The sequence below is a fragment of the Mesitornis unicolor genome, unplaced genomic scaffold, assembly GCF_000695765.1.
Source record: "Mesitornis unicolor isolate BGI_N332 unplaced genomic scaffold, ASM69576v1 scaffold15885, whole genome shotgun sequence".
In the NCBI taxonomy this organism is placed as follows: Eukaryota; Metazoa; Chordata; class Aves; order Mesitornithiformes; family Mesitornithidae; genus Mesitornis; species Mesitornis unicolor.
The window spans coordinates 1-23146 of NW_010187628.1; the positions used below are offsets into that span (position 1 = coordinate 1).

At 35.1% G+C, this 23146-nt stretch overlaps 1 protein-coding gene across 1 annotated transcript in view; it reads right to left on the reverse strand.

Moving 5' to 3' along the window:
• Positions 1-22309: 22309 nt before the first annotated feature.
• CEP44 (centrosomal protein 44kDa) overlaps positions 22310-23146 on the reverse strand; it is a gene marked incomplete at its 5' end in the record, with an annotated part of 8817 nt that continues 7980 nt past the window's right edge. The window contains one exon of the mRNA XM_010185521.1: positions 22310-22376. Coding sequence (XP_010183823.1) covers positions 22310-22376 — 67 coding nt within the window. The remainder of the gene's footprint in view (positions 22377-23146) is intronic.

Genomic DNA, 23146 nt, shown 5'->3' on the forward strand with positions numbered 1-23146 from the left:
TCCTTTTGTTGCCAATGTATTTATAGAATCCTTTTTTATTGGGTTTTTTTTGCCCTTCAGAACTGCCTCCCAAGTAATTCTGTCAAACAAGTCCCTAAACAGGCCAAAGTCTGCCCACCAGAAGTCCAAAGTGGCAGTTCTGCTAGCCCCACTCCTTGCTTCTCCAAGGATTGAAAACTTTATCATTTCATGATCACTATGCCCAAGACAGCCTCCAGCCATCACATTCCCCACAAGACCTTCTTGTCCAGCAGGGCACCTTCCCTTGTCGGATCTTTTACCAGCTGTGTCAGGAAGTTATCTTCCACACACATCTTGGTACATCCCTGGAAGAAAAGGAGCATACATAAGGTTAATATTTCTGGAGTGCTTGTATTTGTAACCAAATGAAGACTTCTCTGCACTCTCTTTAAAGCCATCTTGCCCAGAAGTTTCTTCACACATCTAGCAAAATCTCTGTAAACACAACTCTCTTATGTGGAAAGTCTCAGAGAACAGTGAACATCAATTTCTTTCTAAAACATTTTTGAAGAAAGATAAATGCCATTTCTTTTGCTCTCAAGTTTACACATAGGATCATATAGTTTTCAATAGGTTTTGTATGTCTCAGAGTACCACACCTCAGACTCAAAACACTGCATACTTTTATGTTTGCCAGATGGCATTTCTACCTTTCTTCCCAAAATGTGTTTTGTATATATAGGAAAACAAAACAACAAACTTCTAGACCTTCAGCGTTCTCCTTACCAAGCTGATATGCACCCTTTCACACCAGATTCTCGCAAGCTAGAAGGATTCCAGAGACTCTCCAAGGACAAACTTTAGAAGGAGTCCCTAGTTAAAATATTGGCAGCACATAAATTTGTCTTTTTATGGCAACCACTTTACATTGTTTAGCACATTTAGCAGGATTTAAAGATGAATCTAATATAGTCACAAACTCCCAGAAAAATCCTCTGAGGTGGAGAAAAAAAATGGTGACAGACGAAATACATATTCACTGCCAACAGGTCTTGAGCAAGCACTGCATGAGTAGGTGAAAAAAAATCTAGTGCCTGTGAAGAGCTTGATGACAGCTCTGGGTCTGCTTCCCTTATTCAACTGTTTCCACTTATATTCACTTCTGCATCTGTTATATATTTAGGGATGTTTTTATTAGTAGCTTTGGATTCATTGAAGCAGGTGAGCATGTGTTCAAAAAACAACTCAAAAATAAGAAATAGAAAAGAAAACATGAAATCTTTCTGAGATGAGTGGATAAAATGTGCTCTCTGCAAATAAAGGCATCCACGTTTTAATTTGGTCTACGCCATTTGAATGGAGACAAAATGAATAAAAGAGTTTAATTTTAAAGTAAACCAGAGGAAAGTAATTTAATGCAAATAATCTCTCTTGGCAAGGACTGTACAAGATGGATAACAGCAAATATACACACACACTGCATGCAAGTATCTATCATACAATGGTCTTCCTTAAGCAGCTTGTCCCCATCTTCCCATTCTTCTACTTTAAGATATTATTTAAAACTCACTTTATAATCTTACCTATTTTTTTTTATTTATGTGTTGACAGAGGTCTCAAGTCAGAAAAGTACCTGGTATACACTTGAGATCCAAGTGCATAGTGGTGGGGAGACAAGTTAGTTCCTCACAAAATGCCTTTCCTGAATAGGAATTCTTTGGCCAAGGGTGATGAATTTATGCTTTTGTTTTCAAGCTAGTCTTGGTGGGAGAAAAAGAAAAAAAAAAGGATTTGTTGATTGGTTTGTTGTTTTGGGGATTTTTTACATATAACCTTATTTTAATACATTAATTTCTGGTTAGGACAATATGCACCCTTATGTTTGGGGCTATATGCAAAAGTATTAAAATAAAATATAACAATTAATTTATTTCGTAGTGCTGAAAGTACCTAATTCTGACAGGAACTGTGAAGGACTTCACAGTCAAATAAACTAGAATTTCACATCTAAAAAGTTTAGAGGTGCTGTGGAACTGCTAAGCACTTAACCAGCTCATTCCTCAAAGGAATACAAAGGAATCCAAGCATCTGCATTAAGGCGTAGTTACATGATATGTTGTCTTGTCTTCAGTCAGCAAAGTCAGTTTAAGATGTTCCCATGTTTTTCCTCTCTGACCCTAGCCACTCCTTCTTTCCTTTAAGCTGCTCCCTGAAATGAGCCAATTATGAAAAACTCCTGTAACAAAACAAAAAAAATTTAAAAAAAAAAAATCTTTTTCAGGGCTGAGGTGTTTTACCGACAGTAAGATATCTCCTTCTATTTGAGATCACAGATGAAAACACTCTTCAAATTATAAGTACCTACATATTATTGGAAGAGAGACATTTTTCTCTTTTAAAATACATATGGTGATGATGTTTATAAGGTAATCCAGAGGAAATTGTCTGCACCACAATGACATAAAAACCATGAAACTCTGGTCTAGCCATCAGGGAGCTCACAGAGAGACAGTTTACATCCTGCTTGCTTTTCCCAAGACCGTTTACCTTATAAATTGTCTGTATAATGCAATAGCAAGTGAAAAGTTTTGTGAAGCAGAAAAAAAAACCCCAAAACCTAAAAAAAACCAAAAAACCCAAACCAAATCCCCCCCAAAAAAACAAAAACCCCACGCTCCTTATATGTGCTGTTCTACAAATTGGTTGTTAGGACAATCCCTGAAAGTGAGGAGACATATTTGCATTCTCACCACTAAGGAAATTTCTGCATGTCCTTAGCCATAATACAAAAGGCAAGTCCTATCACTGATCTTGCAAGCAGATCAGTGCAGTAAGTGGGCTCCAACAGCATCTACCAGACCAACCCCCAAGAAAATCAGTGTAAATGAGCTGCTTGGTTTTGGTTAACAGCTGGGTGAAACGCTTCTCAGAACTGATTAAGATCGGATACAAATAAATGTACAATTCTGTGGAGCTCTGAATCATCTGAATTTTTATTTTTATGCTACTTTTGCATTCTGGTGGCCTTTGAGAGACATCTTTGTACTTAGGCATCCTAATTTAAGCTGATTCCAACTTTCTTCAAATTTAGTTTAATAAAGTTATCTTAATTTATAAGGCAACATCTTTGTTCATATCCCAAGAACAAGATAAGACACACTTGACGTTACTAAAAAAAAGTAGATGTATGTTTTCTTAAACATAATCATCATATGGGAGAAAACATACCATGATTTAATTTGATCAATGAAAACAATTCAGTTCTTGAAAGATATATGAATAACAAACACATGTGCCAAGAAGAGCGAGCCTTCTATAAAAAGATTTTGAGAAATAGCAGAAAATACTTTTCTCTGAAAATATTTTATACAAGTCTGCAATCCTGTAAATTAGGCTGATGTGTATCATTTTGTCCAAGCTACAATCACTGTGTGAAATGAGAAGTACAAACTATGATAAGATAGTAGAGTATACATATTAATTTGCCACTAACTGTATGCTAACCTCATAAGAAGAACAAGATTTGTTTTCATTTTTTGTCACATATTTGGCAAATTTACAGATACCTCTGAAATGTTAAATCGGTCAGATTCAACAAAAACAACAGTTTGTCAGCTGTTGGTGGAGAAGTAGCTAAAACATCCAAACTATTGATAGGTATTCAGTCTATGGGGCCAGACCACGGTCTAATCCAAATCAAAACATGCAAAGTACACACCACAGGGACACTGAGTCCACATTACTAACTATTACACCTTACAGATCTAGTCTTGCCATGCTGCAGGGCTTACCAAAGTAGACATAGCCTTGCAAATATTCTCTCTTCCCTCATCAGAAGACTTCATTTTTGCTATAACATACTTTCTGAATCCCATTCACTTTTTATTTCTTGACAATTGCCTTGTTCAGTGCATCTATACTCAAATGTTCCAAGTCTAGGCCAAATGACCAGGTAAAAGCCACTATAAAAAACTTGTATTGGGCACAAAATTAATTATCTTACAATCCAGTATTCAATATTTGTAGAAAGATTCACCCATAAGCATTACAACATAATCTTCAAATGGTACTACTGTGTGACATTTGTGCATTCAGAAAAGACAAAAAAACAATAGAAAATGTCTTAGTGGCAAAAAAAAAATACTTCTCTGAACAGTGATCAAACAAAGCTTTTCAATATGTTTTGAACTGATGCCCTGAAGGGGGTAAAAAATTGAGTTTTTTTCTAAACATAACACTACCTGAAGATTTACCAAAAAGCATGTAAAAATATTTCTACAGTGAATAAAATAGGGCTTAAAGCATATATCAGCTCTTTAAGGTGGAAGGAGAACTAATGTCACACCAGCTACAATAGAATAAGACCTATTCATAATACAAACTAGACTAACTGGAGAAAAGGATACAGGGAGGGGAGACAACAGAAATTAATCATGGGCATTTAGGCAGTAGGAAAGAAGAGAGTATGGCCTATTTAGAGACAGATTTGTCAACTTTTGTCAGTTCCCGTCAATACTTAAAGAAATTTGGTTTTCTCCAGAACATATTTAGGGAGGCAAACAAAAATTATGCATCACAATGCTATTGCAAAAATAAATTTTAAAAAAATCAAACCCATAATTTTCATTTATTTTATAGTGATTTTTAAAAGAGAAAGTTTTACCCTCTTCAAGAAAGTTACAAAACCAGCTTTTGCTGACAGTCTTAATAGAATTTGTGTGCCCCTTTTGTGAAACCATAATTGATCACCTTCATCTTTATGTGCAAAACATTTCACACAGCTGTAGAAATACTGGAAACACTTCTTGCTTTCAGGTTTCTAAAGGTATTTTAAACAAGTATATCTCAAAATCCCATTTCATAGAGAAAATATCTTGGATAGAAGAGATTATTCCAAGACGTATTTGTTTCTCATTCAGGAAACAACCCATTTTTCTTAGTTAAAATATCCAACTACATGAATAGACACCTCTAAATGGTGCTGCTATGATTAAATCTTCAACATTCTGCTGCATGGAAAGACTAGCATTATATTCTTAACAGATGTAGTGTTGGAAAGGTTCTATGCTCTTCAGAGAAATTGCATAGTATGATTTATCACACTAACTCAAGCGAAACGATACTGAATGGAGTGCTGTCAGTGATGAATGACAATTCCAGCTGATTGAAATTTACTGAAGAAAGCAAAAGGCTGCATAATTGCACTATTGTAAAGCTTGGAAAAGCAGCCTGGATTGCTGAAACTTGCCAGAATTTCTATTACTAGTGGTCTTCCACTGTCTACTTCAAGCTAGGGAATTACACTGTAGATTATGGGGCCTGAGGCCACACACAGTGTAACTTTCATCATTTCTGTAGAAGGATTTAAACATAAGTACAGCTTTATGCAGATACAAATTTTCCAATTGATATAGTATTACTATACAAAAGCGTTCAAAGTTACGTGTTTTAAAATTCTTGCAACTTAAAACCTAGATTTCCAACATATTGGGCCCGAATCTCTCTGCTACAAGAAAAAGCTAAGGACAAGGTAACTTTCAATAAGAATGGGATATTTCAATTCTTTGAGAAACAAATAATTTTACAAATCTCTGAGTGGTGTACATGATTTGTGAGGATTTAAAATCTGCACATACTGATTCCAGTGAAATATCTTTCAGAAGGACTTGAGATCTTTATTTTCAATACCAGATAAAAAGAAAATAAAGCAGTAAGCCTTGTTCACATTGTTATAATGTCCCTCAAATGTTTTAAAACGTGACTGATTTTTTTTTTTGCAAAAGAAGAAAAAGTAATTTCATTCATTAAAGATCACGTATTTAAACTCATTGCCCACCTCTGCATTTTTTTAACATTTTAACATTAATATTTAGGTTTTTGAAGTTCTAGTCAGTATTGCATTAACTGCTGGACTAACAAGTGTTAATGCAGTTCCTGCCTTTCCTCTAAAGAGCTATAAAAACACAGGGCTTTCAGAATTTAGGTAAGGATATAAATCTTCCCTCCAGGTGTTTCTGAATCACTTTCCATAATCTGAAATGAAACTAGTTTTGGCCAACTCTGAATAAAGTTTGAATTCAGTATAGGTTTGTACTAAGTTAAACTATCTTCAGTATGTAAAATAAACCAAAACTTACTGACATATTTACTTTCCAAAAAGCATGTTAAATTAACTTTAAAACCAGATTTGAAAATCCAGCTCTAAAAGGGGTATGCAAAAGTGATAAATGAGGGCCGAACACCTTCCAGATCACATACTTAGATGTAAGAACTACAGTATGCAAGTAAAAATTCCACCCTGAAGTAAGATTTCAGTTTAAAGTAGAACTTGCAGTTACCCTTCCAATTTCAGTCAATAACTATTCTGTGGTTGCCATATATCAGAAAAACATGCTTAGCAAGAGTGTAAAACAGCTCAGCTTAACAAATATAAACAATGAACTTTTCAAACATCATTCCTGAGTGTAGAGTGCAAAACTTCTTCACTGCCAACTCTAACACAAATCCTCCAAGGCCTGTACCCACTAATCATGCTTTTACTTTCAACGAGGTTCTGAATGTCTCCCCTATCCCACCCTCACCACTAGCAAATCCTCCCTCATTGTCTTGACTAATTGCTTCGATTAGAAAGAAACTGAGTCACTCACATTACATTCCACGGTTCAATTCCAGGAAGGTAAAGGTCCACTGACATACTTCAGATTTACTTAATTAGAAGGAAAATTAATTTAAATGGTCTATGGACACAGTGCTGGGGTAGACTGCCTGAATAATGCTTATATCTTGTTTGCACCAGCCAAGACCTTCCTTGATCCCAGACTGCCTTCTGTATATATTTATAAAGACATATACTTCCCCTCGTATTTACCTCAGACAAGACAGGAAATGCAGATTTCCACTAGAAGTGCTGGAAGTTTAAGATCTGTAGCCAGTAAAACATCTAGTCATTGAATCAAAACAGCACAGTTACTTTTACAGTGATTATTTTCTGATCATTGTAATTTAGTCTCAATAGGTATTCAATGATACTTGCTTTAGTAAAACTAATGATTCTTCAAATGTTACTTTTTTTTTTTTAAGTACTTAGGTCCAAACACTAATTTGAACCTTTTCTCCCTTACATTATATGAAATAAGGTTTACATTTTAGCTGCCAATGCACTTTTGTCAGTTACCACTGGTTCTATGTTGCATTTAGCCCATAAGATCCCAGGTCTAGAGTTAAAATAATTTAGTCATCCAATTTGCTTACTGTAATTAATATTTTTATATTAGCTCAGGCTTTCTAGCTCTAGAAAATGGACTAGGGTGCATACGCATACATACATGAAGAGACAGCAGCACTTTCTGGAGTTTCCTTTCTTCACAGTTCTGAAAACTAGTCAGCAAGACTACAATCTGCTGTGTGCTTGACACCCATTATTCACATGATTTAACCCCAGGTGTGTACCGCAATGTGAATGTTTTCCAAATCTATGGTAAATATGTACAATATACTCTTGAGAATACAATAAAAACTGTACTAAATGTTAAAGGGAGAAAACTATTGAAGTACTGCATATCAGTAATTTGGCTGACTGTTAGCAGTCTGGTTATTTTTCTGAAGGGAAAAACAGAGTAGAAAAAAGGGGTTTATGGCTTTTTTAAAATAAATTGTTATAGGTAACAATTTTACATTAACGCGTTTATTATAGCCAGTTTTGTGTCTTCAATCTGTTCTGTATTTAGAAATGGATTTACACACCCCTCAGCAATTATCAGAAGTGGAACATTTTTGGTGAGAAAAATATATTTTATGTTGAAAGGTGACATTTTTTTCCATTGCTTAAATATAACTTTATTAGCATATGTGAGGAGGATGACAAAACTTACATGTTACTAAACTTATATTGTATCAGCAAAGATATAAATACACTGTCTACAGGAACAGCCATTCAAAAAAAAAGTTTGCCAGAACTGCAGTAGCTCTTATGTTATTAGGAATTAAGCCAGTAAACACTAGCAAAAATTGAGGTATTACTTACAATTGTACAAGATTTTCCATCTCAACTAACCACTCTCCACCTACAAAAAAAAAAAAAACAAAACAACAAAAAACCCCACCAAACAACCAACCAACAAAAAAAAACCACCAAAAATGAACTTTCTACAACCTCTTGAGGAAGGTGATATTTTCATGTTAAACAGTTAATCTGATCTTAGCTTCATCACGATTTCTAACTACAAGGTTGAGAAATTAAGGACTTTAGCTATATATACGCACTTTCCAGAAAATATCCTGCTTTGTAACATCACAAGAGAGATTCACTTCTTAAGCAATTGGCAATATAAACTGTTCTCAACAGCTTCTAGATAGTATTTGAAATAAAGAATTAGGCATCCTTACAGGAAGGCTACAAAAGAGAAAACACAGGGGTTTTGCAATGGAAGAAATCCATAAAAGTCAAATTTGAACAGAAAAATGAACAGCAATGTAAAAAAAATCTTTAGGTTCAGCAATAGCTTTAATTATTAGGTATTTATTTTTAAGCTTCTTAACAGTAACACAACTTAAAAGTAGAAAACAATTGAGGAAATAAAGACTGTAATCTGGGAGATTCAGATTTTATTTCCCCCCCCAAGACAATACTAAGCTTCAAATTATTACTAGTACAACAGTCATAATTATAAGACTCTTAACATGCACTACAAACAATTATTAATGGCCTTTCTTATACTTTTTCCAAGTAAATTAACTATCCCCATCTCTAGTCAACAGCAGCGGTTAAACTGTCTACTGAAGTGACAATTATTATCCACTATTTTGTTAAAAACAGCCCTTCACCTTCCCCCTTTAACCTCATTTGGAAATGTAATGTGAAAACTTATTTTTTCTTAGCTCTCAACTTTTAGATCACCCTGAGCTTTGAAAAACCTCTGGAAGCATGTGAGTACCTAAAAAAAAGATTAACCTAAAGGAAACACACAATACATTCAGATGCAGAGGATTTTAAGAATCTGAAGATAAATAACAATGTAGCTTAATGAAGAAAAGTTAAACTGACTGCATCATTCACCTTGGACAGTTTATTTCTAGAAAATTATATTGTCACAGATGTGATCTACCTATACATCAAAAAAGTGCTGAAGCCTCATGAAAGCAGAAGCAGTTTGGACCAGCCATTCTTTATTAGGGGTTTCTAGCTTAGCTGAGGGTTAGACCCTCAAGTCTCTGCTGACAGATGCTTGAGTAGTACTTATTTGACTTTTTCCAAGAAAGGCCTGAAATTATTGCCTTTGCTAACAGGAATCTTAACAGTAACGTGAATTTGCAGTGATACCTGTTTCTCACGGGTCATCTGATGCAGTTTTAGCTATGTAAGTAAGTAGCTTTGAATCTTCTTCAACTTCTTCAGAGACTTTTGAGTAGCCTCAAGGTGTCAAGCAGACAAATTGTTAAAGCTTAGTATCAAAGAAGGTATCAGAAACCCAAAAGAAAGAGGAAAAAAAAAATGCATGAAGTCTTTCATACTAAGGAGATATCACGATCAAGTGAGCTAAGAGGTCAGTTTCAAGGTGTTCATCTTTTTAGTGGCAGTTTAAATGCAAAATCATTACCATAAGTTAAAGCTGTTATTAAGTACCAGGCAATACGTTATGTTACACAACTGACAGTATGAAATTAAGTTCCCCGTGAAAGTTTACGGGAAAGTTTACTAAGTTCCACTCAGTTTAAAGTTGCAGTTTCTGCAATTATGTGACAGGTAGGCACATTCCTAAGAATCCATCAAGTTTATCTATGTTGTCTTTTTGCACTTTTCTGTGAAAAATGCCTAATTTTCTTAACATCATATAAACATTAGATATGCAATACCCTCAAAGGACTCAAAAAGAGAAGCAGAAGCCTTCTTCAGCATCTTAATTTTAAAGAAATATTTAGGCGAGAATTTCTGCTTAATACTATGCTTACAATATTCTTCATTAAAGATTACAGTTCATATAGAACTAACATGCCAAAAAGAACCCAACATTTGACCTAAGAAAGGTAAAAGTGAAGTGAACTTTTCCCTTTCACAATGTTATTCAAAGAAGATAATGCAAAGGCTTAATGTAATAAGTACACCCAAAGCCATATTTGCTATGGCCGGAAACAGTATTTCTGACATTTCTTAAAGCTTTTGCTTTGGGGCTTTTTTCTTTCAAATAATCAGACTGTAAATTCTGTTTGTCTTAAAATACAGGCACCGCTATCTTTTTCTTTTTTTTTCATTTTCAACAACAGAAAATATGTAGATAAAACTAGGAAGGAGAATGATCTTTAGTACTGGTAGCAGAAACAATGAGTTCTTTATTCTCACTTCTCCCAGGTACGTATTCCAGACAGTAAATGCAAGAAGCAGTTTCTGAAACAGAAAGGTATAGCTGAAATTTGTAAAGAAGAAAACATTAGCAGGTCAGGTATGCAGAAAATAGAGGAAAGGAAGAGAAAGGGGAGTAAAACTCCCTTTCAGCTACAAAAATAGTTCTAACTGAATTTACTATAAGCACTATGTGACATACCTGTTAATAGTGATAACAACAGAACTCAAACTAACTGGGCCTATCCAGCATTATGTGCAATAATCTATTCGTCACTGACATTAGGAAGATTTTTCTCATTGAGGGAGCAGATACAGATTTAGAAATGCAAAACAGCAATTTCTACAAAGTTTTTAAGACAATATTCTTGTGTATGTTCTGTTAAAATTTAGAAAAAAATTAGAACAAATTAAAGGCATATCTGCAACACAGGTAACAAATAAGGGCCCACATGAAGACTTAATAAAAGAGAACATAAAATTAAATTTCTTGTAATTTTTTTTTAATGCAGAATAAAAGGCTGATTTTGTCAGGTTATTGGGAAGTTTTTAGCCTTCAATCCTTTCCCAAACACAAAGGCCTTGCAGCAAACTCAGGCCATCACTCCATTATTCAAAGCTGTTCTTATCTTCTCTATGAATTACAGAACTGCAGCTAACCTTTTCCCTAATAAGACAATGTTGGCTACTGTTATCTAGAAAAAGCAGCAAATGACAATCTTTTACGAAAAAAATGTAGCTTAAAGACTAAACTGTTTATATTATAGTAGATATGTCTGTCTACATTCACCAATAAAATACACTGAAACAGAAAACTTGTATCATAATGTATATGCTTTATTTAAATGAGCATGCTATAGGTTCTATTTGCAGCAAGAGTCAAGTTTTTATTTTGTATGACTAACACTGGAGCAACAAAAAAAGAATGAACCTCTACTAAATTATCTGACTTAAAGATCAGATTTTAAAGCATTATTTTTACATTAATACCTGGCTTACTTTACATGGAACAGGATATTATTCCTTAAATCACTCCAAATACAAATTCAATTTTTAACAGGAAAGCACTGAGCCTATTTTAAAATAGAAATCTTGAGTTCAGGTAAGTTCAAGCTTAGCAAATTAATTAATTTTAAAGTCTTATGAAAAACTCAAAGGTAAGCAAAGATGATTCCTCACTTGATGTTACCATTTCTGTTAAAAACTAATATTAAACTAAGTTATGTTTTGAATATATTTCCTCACATATTTAAGCATATTTTCCCTTAAGTTTCCATAGGAAAGCACATTAAAATACACATAATAATAATCATTGTGGGATATTACAACTGCTTAACATGAACTACTGAGAACATCATTTAACTTTAGATACCACATTCAGTTAATGATGTGTAGCTTGCTGTCCAAGTTGTTAAGACTAGAGTTATCAAACTAGACCAGTTATCAACAAGAGCACAGTTACAGCAACACAGAGATTGGCATGTTCTGACCAACAGGCTTCCTGGGTCTTGCAGCCTGTGCTGACCTCAACAGTATAGCCCTGGTAAAAAGTCAGGAACTGAGCTACTCAATTTACTGATAACTTAGGCATGCTTACATAGGCTACAGTTACAGTTTTATTTAAATGGACTTAGAGTGAGAAGACCAAAGAATAGCTGATCTATCTTACTCTGCTGAGTACATCTGGGTTCTAAGTGTCCATATTAAAGCTTGCCTAGGTAGACAGCAACAAAACTCCATTCTACCCCCAACTCCAAACAATAAATACATAAGCTTAACAGAAATAAATACTCTTAGCATATCTGATGTGACTCTTACTGTAATAAAAATGCAGAAGAGACAGCAAACAAAGAAAGAGCTAAATGAGTAATCAAGACAACTTAACTGAGGTGGATTTCTTTCAAGTTAGCTATGGGCATGCTGTTGAGGATCAGCACAGGTCTGAAAGGTCTATACCTAAAGCCTGACAACCATCTCTGATATCTATGCAATTTTAAATAACCTGTCAAATTAAGTTGTCTCCTCTCATTTACAGTTCTGTGACTTGTACAAGATTCAAGATACCAACTGTCACATTCTGTCCTCACATTAACAAAAGGTCTATGAAATCACTTGCTGAAGCAGTATTACTGTCTAGTACTGGCACAGTATAAGTTAAATAACCTGGAGCACTTTAAAAGTCTGTGAGAAAATACAGAAACAGACTTATTATACAGTAGACAAGGTTGGAGTAGAATAAAGTATACAAACAACGGTATCTGATAATGAGAAGACACACAACAGGTTCACTGTGAAGCTGCTGCAGTGTAGTTTAACTATCTGGTAAGCCAATCTGGTCCTGATCCTGCTGCTTTTCTCAGGGAACTCCTGCCATTCCTGCATAGGTGCTTGGCTGTAATGGTTCCCTCTAGAGTCAAAACACACATTTTAAGGATGTAACATAGGACTCTGGAACAGTTCTCTTGAGATGAGAAAAGACACAGGAGAGTGAGTGAAAGCTTGCAGTCAACCATGAGGAAAGGACTAGGATCTTTAAGCAAGATGTATCTGTTACATCAGTTTAACCATATGGCCACAAGCACCTAAATAAGGAATGGCTGGAGTTCCTTTTGTTGTATTTGAAAGTCTTGAAAATAATTTGTTTTGTGTACTAATCTCTGTTTTAGCAGAGAGCTTCTTGCTATCCCACTGTTTGGTTTACCTTAACGATCTGTTTATTTTTCCCTTCTTGCCCCATTATAAAATGAAACAGTTTAGAAAGCACTGGATGGTATTTAAAGACGAATGAAAATGACTGAATGTTGCTAATTCACAGATAAAAGGAGGGTGTTTTGTGTGCTTTATACAGCTAGGAACAATGACAGTATTTATTAATTCTGTTACTCTGTTACACTTACCACTACAATTTTTTATTATGTCGTGGCTGTCTTTTCAAGAAAGAAAAAGAAAATTATAGACTTACACAAAACTCCAGCTGGCCAGGAAAAAAAAAAAACCAAACAAACAAAAAAAAACCCCAACCAAAAAACCCCAAAACCACAAACCAAAACCCAATAGTGCTTTAGTTTTCATTGTATTCAAGGTGACTATGATATCTGTGATACTATATCTGACCTCACATATATCCTAATATGTTACAGCACTCAAAAATCATCACAGCAGACCTAAAGAAGGTTGAGAAGAGCCTCTCTGAGGAGGTATTATAACAGGAGACAAAGTACCAAAATATTAACTCACCTCATAAATCATAAGAGGCAAATTAACCTGTGTCAGTCCTCAGAAAACTGAGGGTGAGGAGCAATAAATATCCTAATGCAACAATATCACAGCCTGTTACTGTCAAAGAGGATACCCACCTCAACCTCACTTCTGGATACCCGCAACTGCTTACTCCTGTCTTCCTCTGATGTTGCCTTGACTTTGTGCCTAGCCAATTCAGTTTGACTGAAATCTGCTTCTCTCTTGCATCTGGTCTCCCCCCAGGTGAAATAACCCAGTTCACGCTGTTTCATGTGCACAGGTTCCCGATAGATAAACTAATTCATTAAGAGGGACAGATACAGCATCAGGGCACAACCTCATGGGAAAGAAGAGGCCTGTTGTTTTTGACTTATCAAAAATCGTGTGCCTCCAAAAAGCTTCTGCAATGGTGGTTGCCTGATTAGCTGAGGTATGTCCAAACAAAGCTAGAAAGCAAAAATTGGCTTCATGCAGCAAAGTAAGAGATCTGCACCTGAGATCTTTGACAATCTGTCAATCAGAAGGGACCCTAACTCCAAATAGTTGTCCATATGGCTGTCAGCAAACAAGAAAAACCCATACCAATAAAGAATTTATATTAAAAATTGCATTACATTTGTATGGAAATATCAGCATTAATATTAGCAATGACCATTGGACCATATATTTTTTTTAGACAAAGGAAAATCCCATTCCATTCCCCTCAAGCCTTCAATACACCTCACCAATCATGCAAAGACTGGACACAAATTCCTCCTTAACTTTGCTGACTATGCTCTGAAGCATGAGATTTTGATATTTTTGTTTTAACAGAGAGTTAAAAGTGTTCTGATTAAAACATGGAGACTGCAGATGGGATTACCTAAATCCTGGAAGTGGTGCAATGACAACAAAAAAGGCTTTGAACAGAAACACCAATTCAGATTTCAAGCCCAACCACCTTCTGCCAAAGGGTTACAGTCTCATGTTTTTTCCTCAAGTACCAAACAGAATTGTGTCAAGCATGTTAATTTTTACATCACTCCTCACCACTATCCCAGTTTCAGAGAGGTTCCTGGGTTGAAAGTTTGCTGAACTCCTGAAAGTCTAGGAGTCTGAAGTGCCTCCTCTCTTTCTACACATCATTTTTGAAGATTAAGTTGTAATCATTTTACCTTGACCATGGAAAGAGCTAGTCCATTGTATTGTCGGTATGACTCCCATACGAGAGTGCATTTTCCCTACTCATTCAAGCTGTTCCAATTTAAAATAATTCTCAATCTTAGTATAATTTTAATTAAATGCACCCCTTTTGTATTAAGCATTGCTTAATTGTTAGATAAGTTACATCATGAACCTAACTTTTTAAGCATTATTTGAATATGTCCTGCTGACACCTGCTTTTGGTTCATGCAGAGCCTTTTTCCTGCTTCACTTGTAGTTTCATTTTTATCTTGAAACAAAACTTGGTGCTTCCAAATGGCCTTTCTAACACTCCTCACCAAAGTGGGAGGCTAGGTGCGGCTGGGCAAGGATTCAGAGATAAACACCAAAGTCGTTATGAAGCAGGCATTTCTTTATTGAAATGTTGGGCAACACTAGGGATCTCTTCCTCCATGAGTGCTACAAGAAGTTAGCAAAAACACCAATATACAGGAAAAACATACATATTCATCAGATTTCCTGGAAAAGGCAGTCTTATGCTAATGGATTTCCAGAATTTATTTACATAGTCCAAGCATGCCTGTAAAATTAGGGTTAGGGTCTTCTCCCCCTCTGGTGGTCGTGCACAGTCTTCCTCATAGTCTACTAGTTGAACTTTGGGTTTACTTTGGCCATATATGGTCCTGGCATTAGCTCACCCATCCTTCGGCCCTGGAATGTCAGTTTAAACCAGCTCCCAGGTGTGCTTATCTTGACACTAGCATCCTCTTTGTCCTCTTCAGCACTTATCTTAGTGTCTTGAGCCACTGCTATCACGGATGTACCAAGAAAGCTTAACGGATCATGTCAAGGCCTATTTGATCTCATCAGACAAGAAGTTATATGTAAAACTGCGCAAATGAAGCTAGGAATAGAATACAAGTGATGTTTCATAAACATCTCTATTGGGGCATCAGTTTGCTCTTTAAGTCAAGACAGCCTATTTCCTTAAGCAAGAAGTGATTCATGATGATGATTGATCTAACTTGTTGTTGAGATGAAACTGTACCTATACAGCAAAGCTCACTAGTCTTTCCAGGACACCTACAGATCATCACAGCTTCTTGTAGTTCTAGATCAGTATTAGTTAGTACATATTTATGTCAATCTTTTAATTTTGGGGTAAGACCACCAGAAAGCTCACTAAATCAAAATTCAAAAATCTACATCAAAGCTATGCCTGTAACAGAAATACTCTCACTATGAATCAACTATGAAATAACTAAAGAGATTAATTTCTTTCAGAACAATTGTTTACTTTTGTTTCATGCTAAAATAATGTAATAATTGCATCCTTTCCCTCTATATTTTATACTGGGGACAATTTATGATCGGTGCATCAATGCAGTATTATGTAAGTCAAAGCCAGCTTCAAATGAAAAGTTTAAAACAGGTTTAAATACGACATTTAATCACAAAATACTTAAAAGCAGTGAACTATTTGCTGTACATTTTCACAAAAAAGACTATGTAATATGAAGGACACAGAAATGTTCCAACAGTGACATATGAAAAAGCCTACAGAAAACTTGAGTTACTAGTCCTAAATTGTTATATCACAGCTAAAAGGGAATTCGATAAAGTATTCAGGCTAGCAATCTCCCATCATATCAGCACCTATTTTTCTGCAGTTCGTGCAAAAGCACAACTACTTTATCTAAAATTATCACAGCTGTCAATTACTTTTATAACTACAAGAAGCTGGAGCTTAAGTTACTACTAATACATAAGCTCAAGTAAGTTCATGAACTCACCTTTTAGTTCCTTCCATAGGTTCCAGTGGAATGGTTTCAATTAAGAGAACTCTTAAAACGAGACTACATATTTTTTTCCATAAGCTTTTCTCCTAAGTAATTCTTAGTGGGTATAAACAATGAACCAAACTGCATAATTCATAATTTCAAGCCACACCGCCCAAGTCACAGAAGGCAAAGGCAGGGACTGGGAGAATGAAGAACCACACACAGTTGAAGAAGATCAGGTTCAAGACCACCTAAGGAACTTGAAGGTGCACAAATCCACAGGACCTGACAAGATGCATCTGTGGGTCCTGAGGGAACTCGTGGATGTAGTTGCTAAGCCACTATCCATCATATTTGAGAAATTATGGCAGTGTGGTGAAGTTGCCACTGTCTGGAAAAGGGGAAACATAACCTCCAATTTTAAAAGGGAAAAGGAAGACCCTGGGGAACTCAGGCTGGTCAGTTTCACCTCTGTGCCTGGCAAGATCATGCAGCAGATCCCTCTGGGTACTATGCTAAGGCATATGGTAAATCATGAGGTGACTGGTGACAGCCAACATGGCTTCACTAAGGCCAAATCATGCCTGACAAATTTGGTGGCCTTCTACGATGGCGTTACAGCATTGGTGGATAAGGGAGAAGAAACTGATGTCATCTACCTGGACTTCTGCAAAGCATTTGACACTGGTCCACATGACATCCTTGTCTCTAAACTGGAAAGGCATAGACTTGATGGGTGGCCACTTGGTGGATAAGAAATTGGCTGGATGGTCACACTCAAAGAGTTGTGGTCAAGAGCTTGATGTCTAAGTGAAGACTGCTGACAATGATTCACAAGCTGGATCACAGAGTTGATAGGAATGGAAGGAAAAACACCACCAACCAATCATCTCACAATGTATTTTCAGAAGAGTATACTTAATTCAGATAAGTTACAAAATGCAGTTCATAGCAGCCAGATGGGAATGAGCAGCAGTGGGAGGAAATTCCTTAATCTGCCAAAAACTTTAGCTCTGCGAAACTATTCTCGGAAGGAAAGTATTCAAGGTGCTTTAACTGCGGTTCTCTTAATCCCAGTTCATATGCACTCAATGAAGTGCCGCAACACCATGTAAGATGAGAACAGACATACAAGTGTGAAAGTTTATTAAGACCTTGTAGTATCTTTTAGAAATATAATAGTATCTTTGATTAAAATACCCTGAAGCATAATGTTCTTTGATATCACTTATGCAAAAAATTGATCAGTATAAACCTAACATTGGCCAAATGCTACTTCTGCTGATTCCACAGCCTATTATCAAGACTTATTCTTCTTTATGGCATATGAAGCTTCCTTTATGATAACTGGAAATACACATTGCTGTATAAGAACATCATTGCTCCATACTACTGCTTACTGTTGTAAACCTGTAAGTAGAGCAGTTTTCTCTCAGATAGTAAAAAGCCTCACTACTTACAAATCAAGCATCTGCTCTAGACAGTCTAAAGAAGATGAGTTTTGTACCCATAGATGGAGCATCTTTCTTTCTTAGATAAGATCACACCGCAGAAACAGAGCTACTAAGTTTATTACACCTCATGAAAAAAGCTCTAGGAAGGTCAAGCAAATGAAGTTTTAGTATGACTCCTTTTTCCCATTTGGAATACTCAAGTCACAAGTGTTTTAACTAGTCCCATTGTATTGATTGCTTGTCTGACATAGCTGACATAGCTGCATCATCCCAAGTATCCTACCAAGAACATAACACAGACCTCTATCACACAGAAATGTGCCTAGATACCACAGAAGCAATATACTATCATTAAACTATTTTTGCAGATTTAATACTTTCCCTGAAAAAGCATATTTTGCTGTTTGAGAATTATAAATGATTTTTCACCACACGGAGTTAAAAAAAGGATCCTAGAAACAGAAAAGGAACTCCATATGGCATAAAATGTTTAGAAAGATAACTGTAATGCCAAATAAATATTTTAAGGTGGAGTATATTACAACTGAAACTGTTTGAAATGATGGCTAACTTCCAATGTCAAAACAAGCAGCTGACAGAAAAAGGTGGTTTAATCCCTGTTCACTGATGATTAGAAAAAAATTTAAGCATCTCTAATAAAAAGCAACTAAGTAAATTTCACAAATGTTAGTAGTTTCTCATACTTTTTGATCATTTTTTCTCCAGAAAAACTAACATTTACAAGACAAGTATGCACTTCATAAACTCCTGTGTTCATACCCTTGATTTTAGCTTTGCATTACTATAATAAAAATAGATACAATAGATCAAACAAACCAATCAAACAATTAGCAAGGGAAGGTGGGGAAAAATAAAAGGAACAAAGTAGCCATTAAAAACAAAAGTGTACTTAGTACGAGCAATAGGCTTATAGGCTGGTTGTATCGCAGGCAGTATTAGCAAATTTAGCAACACATGGAATTTGCTGTGAAGCCATATGGGCACCAGACAGCTATCCCCACAACTCAACAAGTATCCTTGTTTAAGAATTAAAAAGAATAGTTTATTTGAAACAACTATCACCTATTTGATTTTCTACAGGGACAGACGAAAACTGCCACTCTTATTGGGTATAGCTCAGTTGAAGTCACAACACTACATGCTACCAGCAGCTTAAGCTAAAGAAAAAAAAATTAAAATAAATGAAATAAAATATATATGCAGTATTTTTTCACCTTGGAATATTTCTTCAAAACTATAATAAATACACCACATCACTTCTAGACTGACAGGGAAGGAAAAACAATTAACCTCCCTCCCCACTGAGTCTAGATTTCAGTTCTGCAAATTCCATGAGAAACTTTCTTCTTAATGAAACTGATTTCAAGGCAAGTATTGTGCAAGTATTCAGGCAAATTTAAAAGAAAGTTAACTTTAACAAACATTTTCAGTCCAGGTTTCTTCTGCATCATGTTTGCTGTTGGACTATAAACTGAATTGAGCCTGACATGGGATACGAGACTAGAGCAGGACATAAACACATTCAAGAACTCCAACATTAAGCATAACAAGATTGGATATAAGGAAACAGGACACACTTCGTAATTATGGCTTGTGAGCTTTGAATACAGTTCCAATGATGCAGAACAATCCCAAATTAAGCATAAACACCAGGATGTAACTGAATTCAACCTGTCTCATACTTGGGTACAACCAAAGTCAAGTAATCTGCAATACAATTAAATTAACATATCTTAAACATCAAAAGTAACATCATAATGATTATATTCTAGTGTCATAACTGCAATAATTTGCTTTGTATTTATGAATCAGAGCCCTGGAATTCCATAACGTGTAGCACTATATACAAAAACTCAAAATATAACTAAAAGAAGTTATCAGACTGCTTTTTCAAGGGTGAGAGGATTTTTACTATGTTTTCTACAGCATGTTTTAATTTCAGTAAACAAATTCAAGTGCATACTGATGTAAGAAATAGCAGAGTAAAATAAATAAATAAATGAATGAATAAGTGAATCTTGTAACTTTTAAGACTTAAAATCCTGCTAAAAAAGCAAGTTTAAAAGTATATTTTTGTAGAAGCTTCAGTTTTAGCATCCTATTTAATGTGATTATACTTCAATATCCCACATAATGCATAAATACTTTCAGTTATATCAGGTGGAATTATTGTATCGATGTTTAAGGAAAGAGAGTTGCCGAAACAACTCTTAACTACAAAATTAATACTACATCTTTTTAAACTAAAATTTACATTCAGTCTCCTTAAAAAACAGCAGTAGTTCAATTAATGATTTATAATTGTAGAACATGTTATCATGAACAACAGGAATTTATTACAAATCATTAGAAAGAGCTGGGCATCATAGAAACTAGAGTGAGGAATACACTCTGGATTTACTTGTGTTTTGGAAGGTATCTAATATTTCCTGTCACTCAGCAATATCCATCTAAGCAATTATTTTCATGTGTAGAATGTCAACTCTGACTGCTGTGACAGTGCTTGAAGTAGCAAACATGTAAAGAAGGTCTGAATGTACTATGAATACTTCTTTTTCAGAAGATGGTACTATCTTGCAAAAACAAATTTAATTTAAAAAAAAGCCAATGCGAATGAAAGACCATTAGAAAAGCAGCTCTACAGCCCTAAAAGTAAAACACCCTTGGCTTCAGTTTGATCAAAGTGAGGCCCTGCTTGGTCCTGGAAACAGAAGCAAAGCCTTTCATTACAAAGGCTGAATCCTACTGTACGGAGAAAAGTCCTCCTTTTAAGCCTCTGGAAGAAGGAAATAGTTGAACAACTCTGGATTTTCACTTTTGCAGTACTAAACAGAGACGGTATTAAATTGCACACCGACAGAAAGACCTTTTTTTAACATTTGCTGCATCAATCAGATGCCGTCAATGATAACTCCCTGTAACTTGAATCATTTGTAGTGACTAACACTGCTCATCTTTGCCATGGCATCAACAAACAACAGATTCATTGTTCTGGGTCCTGTCATGAGCATTATCAAATATCAAAGAATAAAAATCTACTTAACATAAAAACTTCTTCAAATCCAAGGCAAAGAGGAAAATTTACAGAGAGAATATTTTATCATTACTGGTTTAAAGCAATAACTTTACCTGTATAAATATATTTTCTACTTTGGTAATTACTTTGCATAAAGGTTTCCACAAGATGGTGCTGTAGTCCCATTTTAGAAAAATATCACCTACTTTCTGTTGAATTGGTCTAGCATTTAGAAGAAAACCTCATTTAATTTAATTTGTTAAGATAACAAACAGTTATTTGCAAAGCTCCATTTTCAGTTAAGGAGCCAAACATTTCCCCCAACTTTCCATTTACCCCTTTTTCTGTTTGTATGTAAAACAAAGTCAATTTACATTCAATACAGTTACCAAAAAAAGTAATAATTATTGTTAAAACATATAAACAACTTTTTACAGCAGTGTCAAACAGCTGCTTTCACCTTCATTTGCAAACGCTGTCAAAAACATCCACTGGTATTGTGATATCAAACTCCAGAAATCTTTTCAAGTGAGTACTATAGCACAAAGAAACCTTGATATGATATGCTCCCAATTTACAAAGAGTAATAACTAAATAAATCTTATCAAACCTCACACATCGTTTGATTATATAATGTTTATGGAAGTTCTACATCTACTTAGGTCTCTAAAGAGAAATTTTAAAATGACCTCAAATCATAAAAGTGTTGTGTATCTTTGTATACTGGATGGTCTCCATCTGTGCTGCTGGTCTTAAAATGCATTGGGAAAGAGCACTAAAACACTCAACACATCTCTTGCAATCAAAGTCTGTGGACTTACTTGCACATTTCAGCATTTAGGATCAAACTGACCCTCACTTTGTCAGCGTTAATGGAAGTCATAATGTGTTGGTGCTTTCCAGCTCAGTATGGAATTTTATATTTAAATGAAAAACAGCAAAAAAGGTACATATTTAAAATTGTGTATTTAAGTTTTCATTAAGACTTACTCAACAGTACAGATGGTAAGATGGTATGTAAGAAAGCCTCTTGGGTGCAATATGCAAGTACCAGCTGGAAAGTTTCCAACAGGATGTAAACCACGGTCCTTAAACTTGCACTTTAAAAAAACATATTACTTAGCACACTGCTAACAAATGTCAACACAAAAATACACTGCTGTAATGACTTCACTTTACAAAAGCGGGGGGAAGCTATTGAACAGTTTTTAAAACAAAAAATTGGGGCTGAGGGGAGGGAATTCAATACACAGATGCATTAAAAAGTATTTATTCAAAAGAATAAAAGCATTGGTGATCATTACAAATTTGATATATTAAAAATTTAATGCTGTACAAACATACATATTCCATAAGTCTACAGAGACCAGGTCTTCTCAGAGGCACTGTTTGAGATTTTCAACAATTCTGAGGTTTCTTCAATTCTGAAAATAAATTTTGTTCACACACACATATTAAGATACAGTAAGAAACAACTGACTTGCCTTTAACTGAATCCAAAATACTAACAAGCAGCATGAAACCACTAGTTTCCTCTCATCCCCCTTTTTGCTCTGCAGTTTGTTTATAATTTAAATGCCTACTACATATCATTATGTATACATAAAGAAAGAAGTAACTCACTCAATAAAATTAAATCACAGAAAAGACTACAGTTTTTTTCAGGCCAAGCACTTGCAGAATAGAAATCTCTTGCTAAAGAAACATACAGCAAAGTATTTCTCTTCAAGTGTAATAAAAACATTTCTTACCAAAAAAATTTAATTACAGATCTCAGGATTAGTATCAAATATACCTTAATACAGATATTACATTGCTTAGCCTGAAATTTGTTTTACTTTTCCTTAAATAATAAAAACCAGAGTTCACATTGTAGTCATTTTTCAGGAAGAAAAGTAGCAAGTACCAGGGAATTCCTACCAGGAGATAAATAATATTGCTATTCCTTGTCAACCAGATTCTAAACACACTTTAATCTCTAGTTAATACTATTAAGAATGCTTTCTGTTGCTTTTTAGAAACCAAAACAGTGACTCATCCCACAAATACAGAATTGTAAGGGGATTTATTATCCAGTGGAGTCATAAGGAAATGCCACACCTGATGTAGAGACCTTTGAGGTTTGGAACACATATGTACGTTCTCTATATGCCTTAGTCCAGTACAACTCCCTCCTGGGAAATTAATTCCTGCT